At 34.0% G+C, this 14050-nt stretch overlaps 1 protein-coding gene and 1 non-coding gene across 2 annotated transcripts; one reads left to right on the forward strand and one right to left on the reverse strand.

Annotated features, from left to right (window-relative positions):
• Positions 1–1244: 1244 nt before the first annotated feature.
• Positions 1245–1316, forward strand: TRNAQ-CUG (transfer RNA glutamine (anticodon CUG)). The gene has a single exon. It is a non-coding gene; the product is annotated as a tRNA-Gln (tRNA).
• A 133-nt stretch (positions 1317–1449) lies between these two features.
• On the reverse strand, positions 1450–12357 carry LOC133782651 (trafficking protein particle complex II-specific subunit 130 homolog). Its single transcript, XM_062221984.1, has 21 exons — positions 11967–12357; positions 10855–11084; positions 9738–9919; positions 9250–9433; positions 8869–8959; positions 8450–8610; positions 7770–7859; positions 7463–7624; positions 7116–7177; positions 6784–6874; positions 6337–6470; positions 5961–6171; positions 4991–5536; positions 4695–4907; positions 4134–4521; positions 3912–4002; positions 3716–3800; positions 2855–3044; positions 2434–2723; positions 2158–2248; positions 1450–2030 (listed from the first exon to the last, which is right to left on the reverse strand). Exons 1-21 carry the CDS (start codon positions 12028–12030, stop codon positions 1855–1857), a joined length of 3732 nt encoding a protein of 1243 aa, XP_062077968.1. The 5' UTR covers positions 12031–12357; the 3' UTR covers positions 1450–1854.
• Positions 12358–14050: the final 1693 nt, after the last annotated feature.

Below are 14050 nucleotides of genomic sequence, written 5' to 3' on the forward strand. Positions count from 1 at the left end.
CTGAACATAGATCCCAAAGCGAAGCCCGTGAGACAGAAGAGGCGTGCGCTTAATCCTGAAAGATACGTCGCCCTGAAAGAGGAAGTAGATAAATTGAAAACAAATGGATTCATTCACGAAGCACTCTACCCAATGTGGGTCTCAAACCATGTACTAGTCCCAAAGCTGAATGGAAAGTGGAGAACTTGCATTGATTTCACAAACCTCAATAAGGCATCTCCCAAGGACAACTTTCCACTCCCAATGATAGATCAATTGGTTGACGCAACAGCCAGCTATGAGCTACTTAGCTTCATGAATGCCTATTCAGGATATAACAAATTACCCATGAATCCAGCTAATGAGGAGCACACTTCCTTCATAACGGACAAAGGGTTATACTGCTATAAGGTGATGCCCTTCGGGTTAAAGAATGCAGGTGCCACCTATCAAAGGTTGGTGAATAGAATGTTTGCTAATCAAATAGGAAGAAATATGAAAGTATATATAGATAATATGCGGGTAAAAACCAAGAAAGTCAATGAACTCACCTGGGACGAGTTCTTACTGTCAAAAAGTACTATGTTGGGTATTGAGTTTTATTAAAATGTTATATATTTATATGTAGATACAAGTCAATACCAAACATAATTCGATATAAATATATGCTATAAAATACCACATAATATAATATTATACGATACAATATGACATAATACAGGGTATCAAACACACCCTAAAGTATATAAAAAAAATTATTACAAAAATATTGAAAAAAAAATTATAAAAATATATATAAAAAAACCATATTTATCAAACTTTCATAAATTTTACCATATTTGGTGTAATTTCCATTTTGCTCATCATTTTAACATAAAGTTAGATTTTTTTCTTTCTTTAAGTTGACTTTGGAAACTTATTTTGTTTTTATAAGTATCAACAGAATTCCCAAAAGGAAAGATGTATCCAAAAATTACATTATCATCATTTTTTTTATAAACAAATTTGAAAACTAAATATATAAATTATAAGCACATAATAACTTAAAACAAAATACAAATAGCGAAATAAATTTATCAAAAATAATTTTTTTTAAAAAAAAGATTAATAACTAAAACCATATATTCATTTGATTTTATTTTATTTTTTAAAAAAACTCCCAATCAGGAAATCCCATGCCACCCTTATGTGTAGAAAAAATGTTGATTGGTATCGGTCTTTTTCGTTTTCAATATATATTGATAAAAATAATATTCTAACATGAAGGTCCTATGGTCTAGTGGTCAGGACATTGGACTCTGAATCCAGTAACCCGAGTTCAAATCTCGGTAGGACCTATTTTTTATTTTCAATTACTATTAACATTTTGTCATTAGAACTTTCACAATATACCTATATTTTTGCTGACAAACCTGATTGATTTCTCCACAATAAATATAATTACTTGTTACAAATTTCTTACTCAGGAAATAGAATAACGTGACCAAATTAAATATTGTTGCAGAACCATTGTCTTGTTTTACAATAAACCAAAAAATGATGAATATGGCCGAGTTTTTTATAATGAAGTTGTACAAGGAAAAAAGTGGTGCGTTCGGTACTAACACTCGAAAAACTACCTAACGTCAGCAAAATTAAATTTAACTAAAAATTTGTTAAATTTCGAATGGTAAAGAAAAATAAATAAAGGAAGAAAGAAGGATTAAAGGAAAACACGGATTTACACATTTTCTGTTGTCGAAATAAGGAACTAAAATCTATACCTCTGCCATTAATCCTTTAATTTAACAGAATATCTTTGCTTGAACAGGGAGTGGAAAATAGGATATCCTGAAACGCCATTAACACCGGAGAAAAACTGGGCTCTATGAGCAATCAAGCTGGTATGCAGAAGGAGGAGCTGAGAGCTGGAGGCAATACGCAGACAAGGTGGGGACTAGGTGGATTACAACTTATATTTGCCTCGTCAACATCCGGTAGCCCAAGTTGAGGGGGTCGTACATAACCCGCCACCAAGGGCACACATAATATAGAGATTTCTAGCCTCGAACCTGTTAAATGTGCATATGGTGGTGAAAATGTCAGAGATATTGGCACACATAAAACCAATTCATTTTGAGCTAATGCTATAGCAATATGGGATTATGATTTAAAGTAAAATTGAATTGTACAACAAACCTTGCTTTTCAGATAAAGATACATGCCCTCTTTTCCTTCCAGCAATCATCCAATTTTCTTTATTTGCATTGACTTCGTATAAGACTTCATCCTGATGCACGAGCAATTTTTATCAACATTGCATGATTCTTGTGTTTGGAAAAATCTCTCTATCAAGTTGTTGAATTCTTTTATTTATTTTTCTTCTTCCAAATTGAGGATTCATCATTCATATATAGAGATTGATGAGATTTATCATGATTTTTACTAAAAAAAATTATCACTCCCAAGACTTACACACTGCTGCGAAACTTCATTCTGCAAATCTTTTAACCTTTCAACTCTCCATTTCATGGTAACAAGCTGCCCAACTCTAAGGCCAGGAAGAGGAAGAAATCCAACAGCTAAGCACGGGTCAAGGACAGGCCTCTGCAGAACAAGAGCACTCCGGAAAACTAATTCCGGTTTAGCATCCTTTGGTGCAGAAGTCATTGTACCAGAAGGAGCATGTGCTCCAACATTTCTATCACCAGAAATTCCATATTTTATATTTAGTATACTCTCTGGTTGTAGAGCTTTAACTTCATCTGCAGCAAAAGGGGTCGAAAAAAATTAAAAATAAATAAATAACGAGTTACTTGCTTAATCGTATGCTCTACATAGACTTTGAAAAATCTAGATGCATATTTGCTGATATTAGTCATATGATTGTCCATACCTTCAACTACTGGCTTCCCTAAGCATATAATAAACAGAATTCCTGCTCTGGAATTTGGAGAAAGGACAAGTGGAAAGAAGCCAGAAGCCGGTCTCCCATCACGTTGTCCAGCATGAACAAATCCATCTTGAAGATCAAGCCAAGCATCATGGACTGTCACTGTGGCTTTCACTTCAGAATGTAAAATAACCTGAAGCATATTAACCAATTTGACTTCAGTGAATAGAGAAATAATCCAGAGAGTCAAATAAGAAGTACAATCATTATACAGCTGCAAAGGTAGGCCTTTGAGCTCTAAAGAGATCACTAAATAATGAAAATTGGACTAGCCTCCCCTAACTTAATGAATAAAAAAAATCATTTGATAGCTGAGCTCGTTTCAATGACCAGATGATGTATGTATAAATGTGTTATCAATATCAACTATGAATCACAATCAACAAGCACAGGATACGTAAAAGCATCTAGAGTATTGAGAAGAAAGTCGTATAAGTCTGGACACAAATGTACACAAAATCTTACACTTTGCAGAGTCATAATACAGTAGTTTTCATCTTCCTTATGCATGCATATATTATACCTAATGATATAACTCTTGAAGGATGTACAGCTAATGTCCTGAACACCAAACCAGGTGATCGTTCTCAAAATAGATAACTAACAAAAGGCACCTGTCTGGAGGATGCTAGAAAATTAGCAATGCTTATTGTACGTTTACCTGATTCTGAACAATATTCCAATTCATATTGGTAGTCATTGTTGCTCTTATTTGATTTATTATGATTAGTCTATTATAATAGTTACCCTCTACATGTTCGAAGAATAGATGAAGTAGTTTTCCAAACTCAAAAGATAGAATACCTGCAGAAGCAAAGTACCATCGTTGCATTTATCTGCAACTCGCATGCTCACATGGAAAGGATCAGTGAAATGGACAGCAAGAGTCCTGCAGAACAGATCAAGTGAATTCGCAAATACATTACTATTTGAAAGAAATTCTTTTATACTAAGCAAAAAAAATCAGTATCAAATTCTAGTAGTATGAAAGTTGCAATGCCTGTCAAATGTCTGGTTATGAGATATTCCAAATTCAAGTTTTAGGGCAATAGTCCTCATGCCATCTACAATGCTTGTTCTCTGGGGAGTAGCTGCTCATAAAAAATGATGTACCGGATACAGGTAAGCATCTGGATGCTATAGTAAGTTTTACCTATGCATGTGTGTGTGTGTGCTTGACAGATATGAAATGACTTAAAGAATTGCATCATTCTCTCTGAACCTGAAGAGGATCCTCTTGCCAGCTTGTCACTGATAGCACGAACAGGAATCCACAAAATTGATGCCATATTGCTTGCCCAATCTGGAAACTCTATTCTACCGTCATGGAGTGTCAACTGCTCATAATCTCTATTGACAGTAGAACCATTTTCCAAAGCACTGTCACTTTTATTTTCTGTAGAACTCTTTGATGAATCTGCATAGCTTTCCATCTCAATTACATGTGACTCTTCAATTCTAAGGCCAGGACCAGTATCAATATGCAGTACAGCATCTTTCAGGGAGTAGCTAATGGGCCTCACTATAATCCCAACCCACTGTGATTCATTAATGAGCAAAGCAGATGAAACAGCTGCAGCAAGATCAACCAAGGGTCTTGGTTTGAAAACCTAAAAAATGAGAAGAATCAGATACTGAAACAGCCTGCATTATCTAGTTAGCAGTTGGAAAGAAACTTACTGCTCAGCTTTATCCCCAAGTCACATGCAGCATCTGATTAAAAATTTATGACAAAAAAACAAACAAAAATGCTATACAGGCAAGTTTGTTATATACTAGGTACCTTCAAGATAGGTCTTGTAGGCTTTTCATAAGTCAAAAAATCATCAGTGTCTGCAGGGCCACCCTTGGAAAAGCTATGAGATCTGAATCTTAAGTGCCCAATCTGCCCAGTAAGAACCCCTAAGACATAGGAACCTGGCTTTTGGGGTGGTAAATCCAAGGTAATTGTGTTTCGACCAGGTTTTAGCACAGTGGCAGTTGAGCTTTTTAGTGCCTGAAATGTAAATGAAACTTTAGCAACTTAGAGTGCAAGGATAGTAGTAAAACATGTATAAGATTACGTCCAAGAAAACATACCTTAACACCCTCATCAGCATTAAAAGTAGCCATTAATGTCAAACTAAGTGAGTCAAGAGTTATATCTTCAGGAAAGCCACTCCAAACTGTTACAGAGAGAATGCCAGGATCCCCATCACATAATTCTATTGGAGGACCAGGATTCCCGGAGAATGTAATCAGTGAAGATACATCTAGATGCACGGGTTGTTTCATTTCAATATGTGCAAGACAAACAACCTCTGACTGAAATGCTTGGCGTTCTTTGGTTAAAAACAAGCTTTTATCTAGTGAAAGTAATCTCACACAAGATGATAGGTAACCAGCTTGGTCATCGAGTATCTTTTGACACTCTGCTAAATTAGGCAGGACTTCTGCTAACAGATCCTGCCATCCTTCACCAGCATAAAGGGCGCAAACCTTCTCATATGATTTTGCAGCTAGATCAAAGTTCCCATGCTTAAAGCAAACAGCTGCTATTTCACCATCAAGAACAACTCCATGTCTTTTCCACCAGGAACGATGGTAATTGTCTGCAGCACCCTTTGTTAGCTCCAAGTACTTTTGCTGCAGAACAAGAATTTATATTTAGAAAAGAAAGCCAATGCATGTGCACAACAGAGAGAGGGAGAGAGAGACACCAGAGCTCCGACACCCAAAAAAAAAATTCCACACTTTTGGGTGATAACATTTTAGAGGAAAACTAAGCATTAAGAGAATAAATTTATCAATTATATAAACAAATAAGATTCTACAAGAAGCCATAATGTCGTAAAGTAAAATGACAGCTAAACAAATTCAGAAGCACCACAGGATATGGATTATCTAATAAGCAAGTGCTTGACTGCTTTAGAAGCCTTAAAACCGTACCACCTAAATCTTCTACAATAATTTCATGAAGTAGGAATGACATAACTGAAAAAATTCAGAAGTAGGTATGATTTATCTTATTAAGCAAGTGCCTGACTGTGTTTGAAGCCCCAATCCATACCTCAAAATCTTCTACTGATGAGAAGGACTTCCATAACTCAGTATTGGAAATAGTATTGTGCAAAGCATGTTCAGCAGCAACATAAATCTCTGCAAGTCTCATAGGCCTATCAATTGAGCTGTCCATTCCTGGTGAAGAATTAGTACGTGTCATGGAACTTGTATGTACTTTATGTGATGGGGACATCTTTGAAATTGAATCTGAACCTGATCTGCCAAAATACATAGCAACTTTATAGATTAAAAAATTGTGTAGAATAAACACTAGGCAAGCATTTATCAAAATTAATGCATCCTTGAAAAATGATAGCACCATAACATGGCTATCCTTTCTGAATTTTGATTTCCAAACAATAAAGCTATGGTGACCATCATACATTTCAAACATATTTCCAACAGACAGAGAAGCTCTTCGTCGATTAGCCTCGCGTAGAAGAAAAGAAGGTTCAAGAGGCAATGGTTTCCTCTGAATACCAAAGTGCTTGACTACTGGAGTTTCTTGAAGAATCATCTACAAAATGAAAATGAAGGACCGCAAGAAATTTTAGCAAATTGTTCAGTTCCAGTTGAGATATCTCAACCTTGGCTTATCAGGCATCACTAAAAAAGACAGTATAGAAAGCCCCTTGTCCTGACATTTAGCCGCACAGAATTTACATGTCAAATGGGAAAAGATGCAGGAGAAATAATTGAGAAGGTTACATTCATAAGTTCTTATAGCTGTGTAGTTCAAATAGATAGAAGTCTAACTAAATAATAGTTACTCCCCACACCCAAAAAAAGTCCTTTTAGTGTCAATTCTGTATGTACTGGATTACACTAACCCTTTCTTTTGCCAACACTTTGGATGACGCATCAGGTGGAAGTAAAGGCCATACTGCTGGTTTGGGCCAAGGTAGCATACTAAGTGATGCACTGTTCAAACAGAAATAAAAAGAATAAGTATTTACAAAGTATAGAGGAAAAGAAGAGGCTAAAGCAAATATGAAAATAATTGATTTCAATTTCATAAGCATGCTTGCTTCTAGAGATCCACACAAAATACTTTTAAAAATTTCATAAGCATGCTTGCTTCTAGAGATCCACACAAAATACTTTTAAAAATTAGTACGAAGAAGGTAAAGGTCAATTTGATCTTAAAAGGTTGTATCTGTACCTGTTGACAGGACTTCTTTCTATATTTGTTCCAAATCCAATCAAATATGCAAGTCTCATGAACTGCAAAAATCATGAACTAAATTAGAACTTTCCCTGGAGCGAAAAACTTGGAACAAAAAAAAAAAGTTCAACATATTTTGTTGTTACTGTTAAACAATCACTTAGAAGAGCACAAGTTCAGCAATTAGGTCATTTGATAAAGCCAGTGCTGTAAGGTGAAATAATCTAACTAAATTCTACGTTGATGGATTTTGAATTACTTCAGAGACACTAGAAAATTGTTAAATGATTAAATCATATCTGATGAGTTACTTCATCACTTAGTGAAGCTTAAGAAACTGTTACCTTAACCCTGCATAGTGAATAAAGGTCACCCTGAAGTCGGTAGAACTCCTTTTCTATATCAGCTGCCACAACTCCTTCATTATAATGTGAGGCAGTTGAACTGATCAAATCCATGCAAGCAGATATTACCCAAACTTCACGCATACAAAAAGGTAGAATATTCTGAGAGCAACTCCAAGAAGAGGAATGTCAAAGACAGGAAGAGAGAGAGAGAAAAAAAAGGTGAGAGAAATCAAATGATTACTCAAATAACGTCAGCAATATAGCATGGTAAGAAAACACAATAATAAAATAAGAAATTCACTACCTCATGCTGGGTCAGGGCCTTCGAGAAACTAATAATGAATGAGAAACCCCTTGCTGCAACCCCAAAGGGGCGACCCAGCTTGAACAAAAGCTGCATAAAAAAAATCATCATTTCAGCATACATTTAAATAATAAACCAAATAAATATGAAACCGATCGTGAGGCAAAGAAATTTTTTTAAAAAAATAGGTAAATTTCATCAAATACATACAAGGAAACAAGCTTGATCCCTCAATCAAGTTGATCCATAATTATTTTAAATACTGCAGAATCAAATCTTGGGACACTCCTATACTGCTCTACATCCTAGCTATGCATGTAGTTGGAATCATCAGGTACCGTAACTATGTACATCAATTTTCTATATGAAGTTTGTTAGTAGGGTGCCATGGTATTACAAAGGAAGAACTTTAAATACAGATTGTAAACAGACAGTAGTGGTTGGGGAAACTCCAACAGAAGTGGAAAGGCTTGGGGGCAGATTTCACCAGTAGAATCCAACACACAAAAATTACAGCATAGAAACCAAGTCTGTATTTAGATGCTGAAAGATAGTTTATAAATAGATATTGATCAACAATATAATTTTTAAAAGTAGGTCGAAGTAATGAGATAGATTATTTCAGCCTCACTTGTCTTATTTAGTATAGGTTACATATAGGAGATCTCAGCTTGACATACCTTTGATTGACAAGCAAAAAGATATTGTCTAAATTCAAATTCCCTAAATGAGTCGTCCTGGACAATCTGTGTCAGTGGTTTTTTTCCAGGATTAAGCAATGATGCCTGATCGTCACCGTGGTCTACTCCTCCAAAGTCCCTTTGTTTCCCAGGTATACTAACTGCATTACATGTAAATGAATCAGCCCTAAATCAAGATAGTTAACAGCATCTATAATAAAATAGAGCTACTTCAAAATATCTATGAAATGTTTAGTTTAAATTCCTTGAAAAAAAAAGATTTACATTTAGATCAACTAGCGTTAAACAGGTGACCATGATACTAGCCTTCTGGGGATACAAGTACATTTTAACATCAATTGCTCTTATGTGTGCAGAAACTAGAACATCTATCTTGTGAGAGAAAAATACAAATGTACCTGTTTCTAAATAGCAAATTTCTAACTCGTCATATTCACGTAGGGCGTCTTCATGAAGATGAGCAATCTCAAATATAAAAGCCAAGCTTTCCTGAGAACGAGTAGCTAAAAACGGTAAGCATCTAGAATAGGCAGAAAATAATGTGGCTACAAAGACAAAGGGTTGTGGAACTTGTGCCTTCATATATGCAAGAAGTGATTACAAAATGTTATTCATGAATATTCTGAACAAGATCTATGCACAAGAACAAGTCAGAAATAATTCTTTTGCACAAGAAACAGGACCACAATAATCTTTCAGTAATACACTTATTTCCTCTCCACTATAAATGCATTTTTAATCACATTGTTATAGTTTGCATACTGCCAAGATGAAACAACCTTTAGAATAAAAAAGTTGCAGAAGTTCCAAACTGGCATGAGTCGTTGTTCACTGAGTTTGCGTATCTCATCCTCGTAAAACTGTACACGCTTGTCCAAGGTATTTCTTATACATTCCACAATCTTAGATTCTAAGTCTTCCCAAAAATTTGCTTCAGGGGAATGTAAATCATATTTGCAGCACCTGAGTAAAGCATATGTTAAAATAAACTAAAGAAATCAAAGCAATATTTACATGAGAAGAGCTTATATTCTACCTAATATATATACAGTAATAAAACAAAATTAGAATTTCTAATCAGAAACTGAAAAGTTGATATAAGAATTAAGATATAGGTATGCTAAAGAAAAGATATCAAGAGAGTATGAAATAAGTATCATAGAGCATTACAAATGGATTCTCTTTCATATTTACATATTAAAAATAACAATTATACATAAGAAGACATCAACTAAAAATGTACAAAAACTGAAACCAGCAAGTTTACCTTTCTCTTTTCTTTGAACTAAAATCAACTTCAAGTCTAGCATATACTTTTTTTGCCATTTTGGTAGCTTGATCATTACTTGGATGAGCCTTAGAGACGAAAATAATAAACCATTCCCGTTCATCATTTTGGACAATTAATTTCAGGCGTGGTTTCAGGATGGTTTTGAACTCATCAAGGTCCTAATTATAGAAAAAAGTTGTCACTCTACAATTCATCAATTGCATTAGCACAATAATACCAGACATTGATGTAGAAAGAAATCACCATCTAAGAAGAATAAAAGGTAAGTGAAATTGTTGAAGTAATGACTTGAAAAAAAAGATTCGCAGATTTCCCTTTTTGTGTCCTCCATCAGCAGAAGAGAAAAAGAGGTAAGTGGGAAATTTTTTTATAGATGACAGTGCACAATATCATGGGAGTGTTTTTTTTCCCTACCCCTTCCCCCTGACAGTTCTTATTTTTAACGAATAATTTCATCCTTACACAGTTAGAAATGTTTATAGGGAATATACTTATTTGGTACCCTATATTTTTGCAAAGTATCATTTTGGTACCCTCTGTTTTCAATAATGCTCATATAGTACCCTGGATTTTAAAATCGTACATATTTAGTACCCTAAACTCAGATTTGATAGATAAAATTTTGTTAATTTAATCAAACTGCTGTCAATTATGTAAGTTACAAATTTAAATTTAATTACATAATTACATATAACTGATGACAGTTTGATTATATTGACAAAATTTTATCTATCAAATCTGAGTTTAGGGTACCAAATATGTAAGATTTTAAAATACAGGGTACCATATAAGCATTATTGAAAACAGAAAGTACCAAAATGATATTTTGTAAAAACACAGGGTACCAAATGAGTATATTCCCATGTTTATAACACCTGTCTGTGTAACCTCAACAATTGAACATAAAATGCCCCCTTTTCCCCACAAAACATACGATACACAATACAAGAACTGTCCTATAAATAAATAAACGCCCAATATCTATACATACAATTTCTTTGCTTCAAATAATACTAGCACTAGAAAACCACAAAATGATATAAACCTGCAGAACTATGCTGACATAGGTGAGGTAAAGGACATAGCACGTTACCTCACAAGTGACAAGGACAACAGTTGCATATGGTTCTCGAAACCAAAATAAATATTGCTCCTGTGGAAACCGGCTGCGAAGTCTGGCATCTGTTGTTAAAATGAACTCAGCAGGCAAATTCTCCACAAACACAGGATTCCGGGTCTTGTTGTTCAGGCAGGCTCTTTTCAATGGAAAACGCTCCTCAAAACCAGTCTTCACAGTGGGCCATAAATCACTCACATCTTCAACTGAAAAGCACCACCACAATGTGTTTGATTAAAATTATAGTATTGACTTTTAAGAACCATTATCGTTACTGCATTACCAATACATTTCTTCAATCATCTTCTAAAAGCAACGGAAAAACCAGAATGCAAAAGTTTCACTGGGACAAACACGATTAAATGAGATTTGTACGAGTGCACTTAATAACTCTCCATCAATATCCAATAACAATTCACAGCATAAACAAAATTAACCCAGCCTGGTTCCGAATAAAGATATTTAACCAACGAACAACCTCAGAAGATTCACACGTAGATCGCCAAGTAAAATAGGACCCATGCCATATGGTTCTTAAACTAATTACGCCTGACAGGCATATGAAACTGAAATCACTTTACATTCATTGTGAAATCCCAAATAACTCATTATTAAAACTATGAGTTTCAAAACATTGATGGGGAAAACCCAAACTTTGTTACTACTTTTATAAACATGATCAGAAAATACAAAAACTTATTCTTGAAGCATTTCCATAATTCAATACTAAACAGGCTTCACATTCTCAAAAACACGTAAATTATATAATATTTCTGTGAAGGAAAAAAAAACATTTGCACAAACTTATCTCGTTTGCCATATTCTAGAAACGACATAAAAAAAACGCGAAACCAGTGACACTCTCATCCATAATCCCAATTATCCATTAACGTCCCAAACTAGTTTTTAGCTCAGAATATGATCCTTCAAATTGCAAAGGATTCAATTCAAATCTAGTATGTCTAAACATAATCCGAATCGCATTAAGATCGGTAGCAGGGAAACAAAATCAAGCTCAAAATTTTGCAACCTAAAAGCTAAATTTAGTAAAGAAAAAAGTAGAATCAAGTAAAGAAATGAGATTTTACCAGCAATGACGAGGTGATCACAGGAATTCTTGATTGTCTGGAACTGAGCTAGAAAATTCGCCATGTTCAACCTCGATCTACACCAACATTATACAAACCATACTACACAAGGATGACCCGCATATACATAGAGAGTGAGATTCTTCTTCTAAGTCTAGTCTCTGATAGAGTGGTGTATTGTATTGTGTTGTTATGGAAGTGGAGAGAGAAGCGAGAAATGCAGAGAGAGAGAGAGAGAGAGAGTGGCGTTTGGGGGTTGAATTGGTATGGCCCCGGAGATCTAGTGCTTCGCGTCCCTGTGACGCTTGATCATTGCGACATCAGATCTGACCGTCGGATTAGCCGTCTCTTTTTCCTCCGTTACACTTACATGGCCCACCACTATCACTGACATTGTTAGAAGAATTTGTTGTGAAAAATGGTTGAAAACAGAAAATGAGGTTACTGTTTTTGTTGTAGAAGAAAATTATACTTGATTGGATGGAATTTCACCATCCATTTATTATGATGTATTCCATGATTTCCATCAATGAGCATTTAGTAAAATTTGTCAGAATAAAAAAAAAGTTGTGTAGTATTGGAAATTTAGTTTGTAAACGAAATTATTAATATTTACTGCATTGCAAAATATTACTTAAAAAGAAATTTAGTTACAAAATATTCTACACTCCCCATTTTTTCTCAATCTCATAAATTTTTAAAAATTATTTCCATATATTTAAAAAAAAATACAAAATTACCCATTAGTAAATAATTTATTTTTCTTTTTTTCACATTTATTATAATCTATTATGAAAAAAATTTAAATATCTTTGAAACCCTCAATTCAAAAATAATAATCATTTTAAGAATAAAAAACTTAATCACAATTTTTTATTTTAATTTTTTAACTCAATATAAGAACAATATATAAACATGAATAATAAAAAAAATCATATCATTACGTTGACGTAAGATTTCGTCAATGAAACACTGAGAACAATTAAGCAATACATGTAAATGAAAAGTAATGATTTTTTATGTGGATCAATTGTTAATGAAGCATAGTCCACAAATATTTGTTATTGAATAATATAAGAATAAGTATTAAAACTTTATGAATTATTTCACAGTATGGGTTCTTCCTCTTTACATTCAACTTGTTTCACTTCATAATTCCTAAATAACATGTGAGCTCACCTTGACATCCGACTCAATGTCATCTCCCTGAACTCGTGATGAGTCCGCCAAACCAATCTATCCACATTGTTCTACAAAGTAATGAAAACCTAACTTGCAATCTTAGCTAAACCTTGTTCATGATACCTAAGAAATTGGCTTGAATTTTGGGGATAATATCTGCCACCCAAATTTCTTCTATGCGAGCACAAGAGAGGCTTTCATTAAAACTTGTGTCCACCTACTCACACTCAAGTATTATGCTACAAGTCAAATTCTCATGGAGGCATATTATTTTTTTAAAAATTGCAAAATGTAAAATTTCTCTTTACTCTTTACTTTCTTGTTGTCATTTCATGTTTTAATACTCACTGTTGGATTAAGAATAAAAAAAGGTTGATCGAGATTAACAATCCAGATCATCAACACATTTCTCCTTATAAATAGAATTCTAACCCATTTTGCCTTCTTCTTTATGCTGTCTTAGCATTCAAAAATCCAGAAATCTTAGAAAACCCAAATTTTTGGGCATTGTCAAAGCAAACAGACCATCACAAACTTGCCGGAAATGCACAGCGAACCAGGATTTTCCACCCAAGAACCTCTATTCGCTTAAGTTGCTATGAAATTTTTCCATTTTTCTTTCAAATGGTTTCATATAAAATAGGTTATAAATTTTCTTTGTATTTTTCTTCCAAAATAAAATTGTAAACTATTGTTGGATAATATGAGTTTAGGCTTAAAAGGCAAGGTCAACTAAATTTTTCTAAAAACATGATAATCTTTTAGGGCTTGATTGGTTCGTAATTTGAAAATTGTATTTTTAAAAATGTGATTCTGAAATGAAAAATTTAGATTTAGTGTCTGAAAACATGTTTTAAAAAATGTGATTAGTTGTACTATTTACTAAATGAGTTTAAAAAAAA

This window comes from Humulus lupulus, chromosome 6 (genome assembly GCF_963169125.1).
Source record: "Humulus lupulus chromosome 6, drHumLupu1.1, whole genome shotgun sequence".
NCBI lineage: Eukaryota > Viridiplantae > Streptophyta > Magnoliopsida > Rosales > Cannabaceae > Humulus > Humulus lupulus.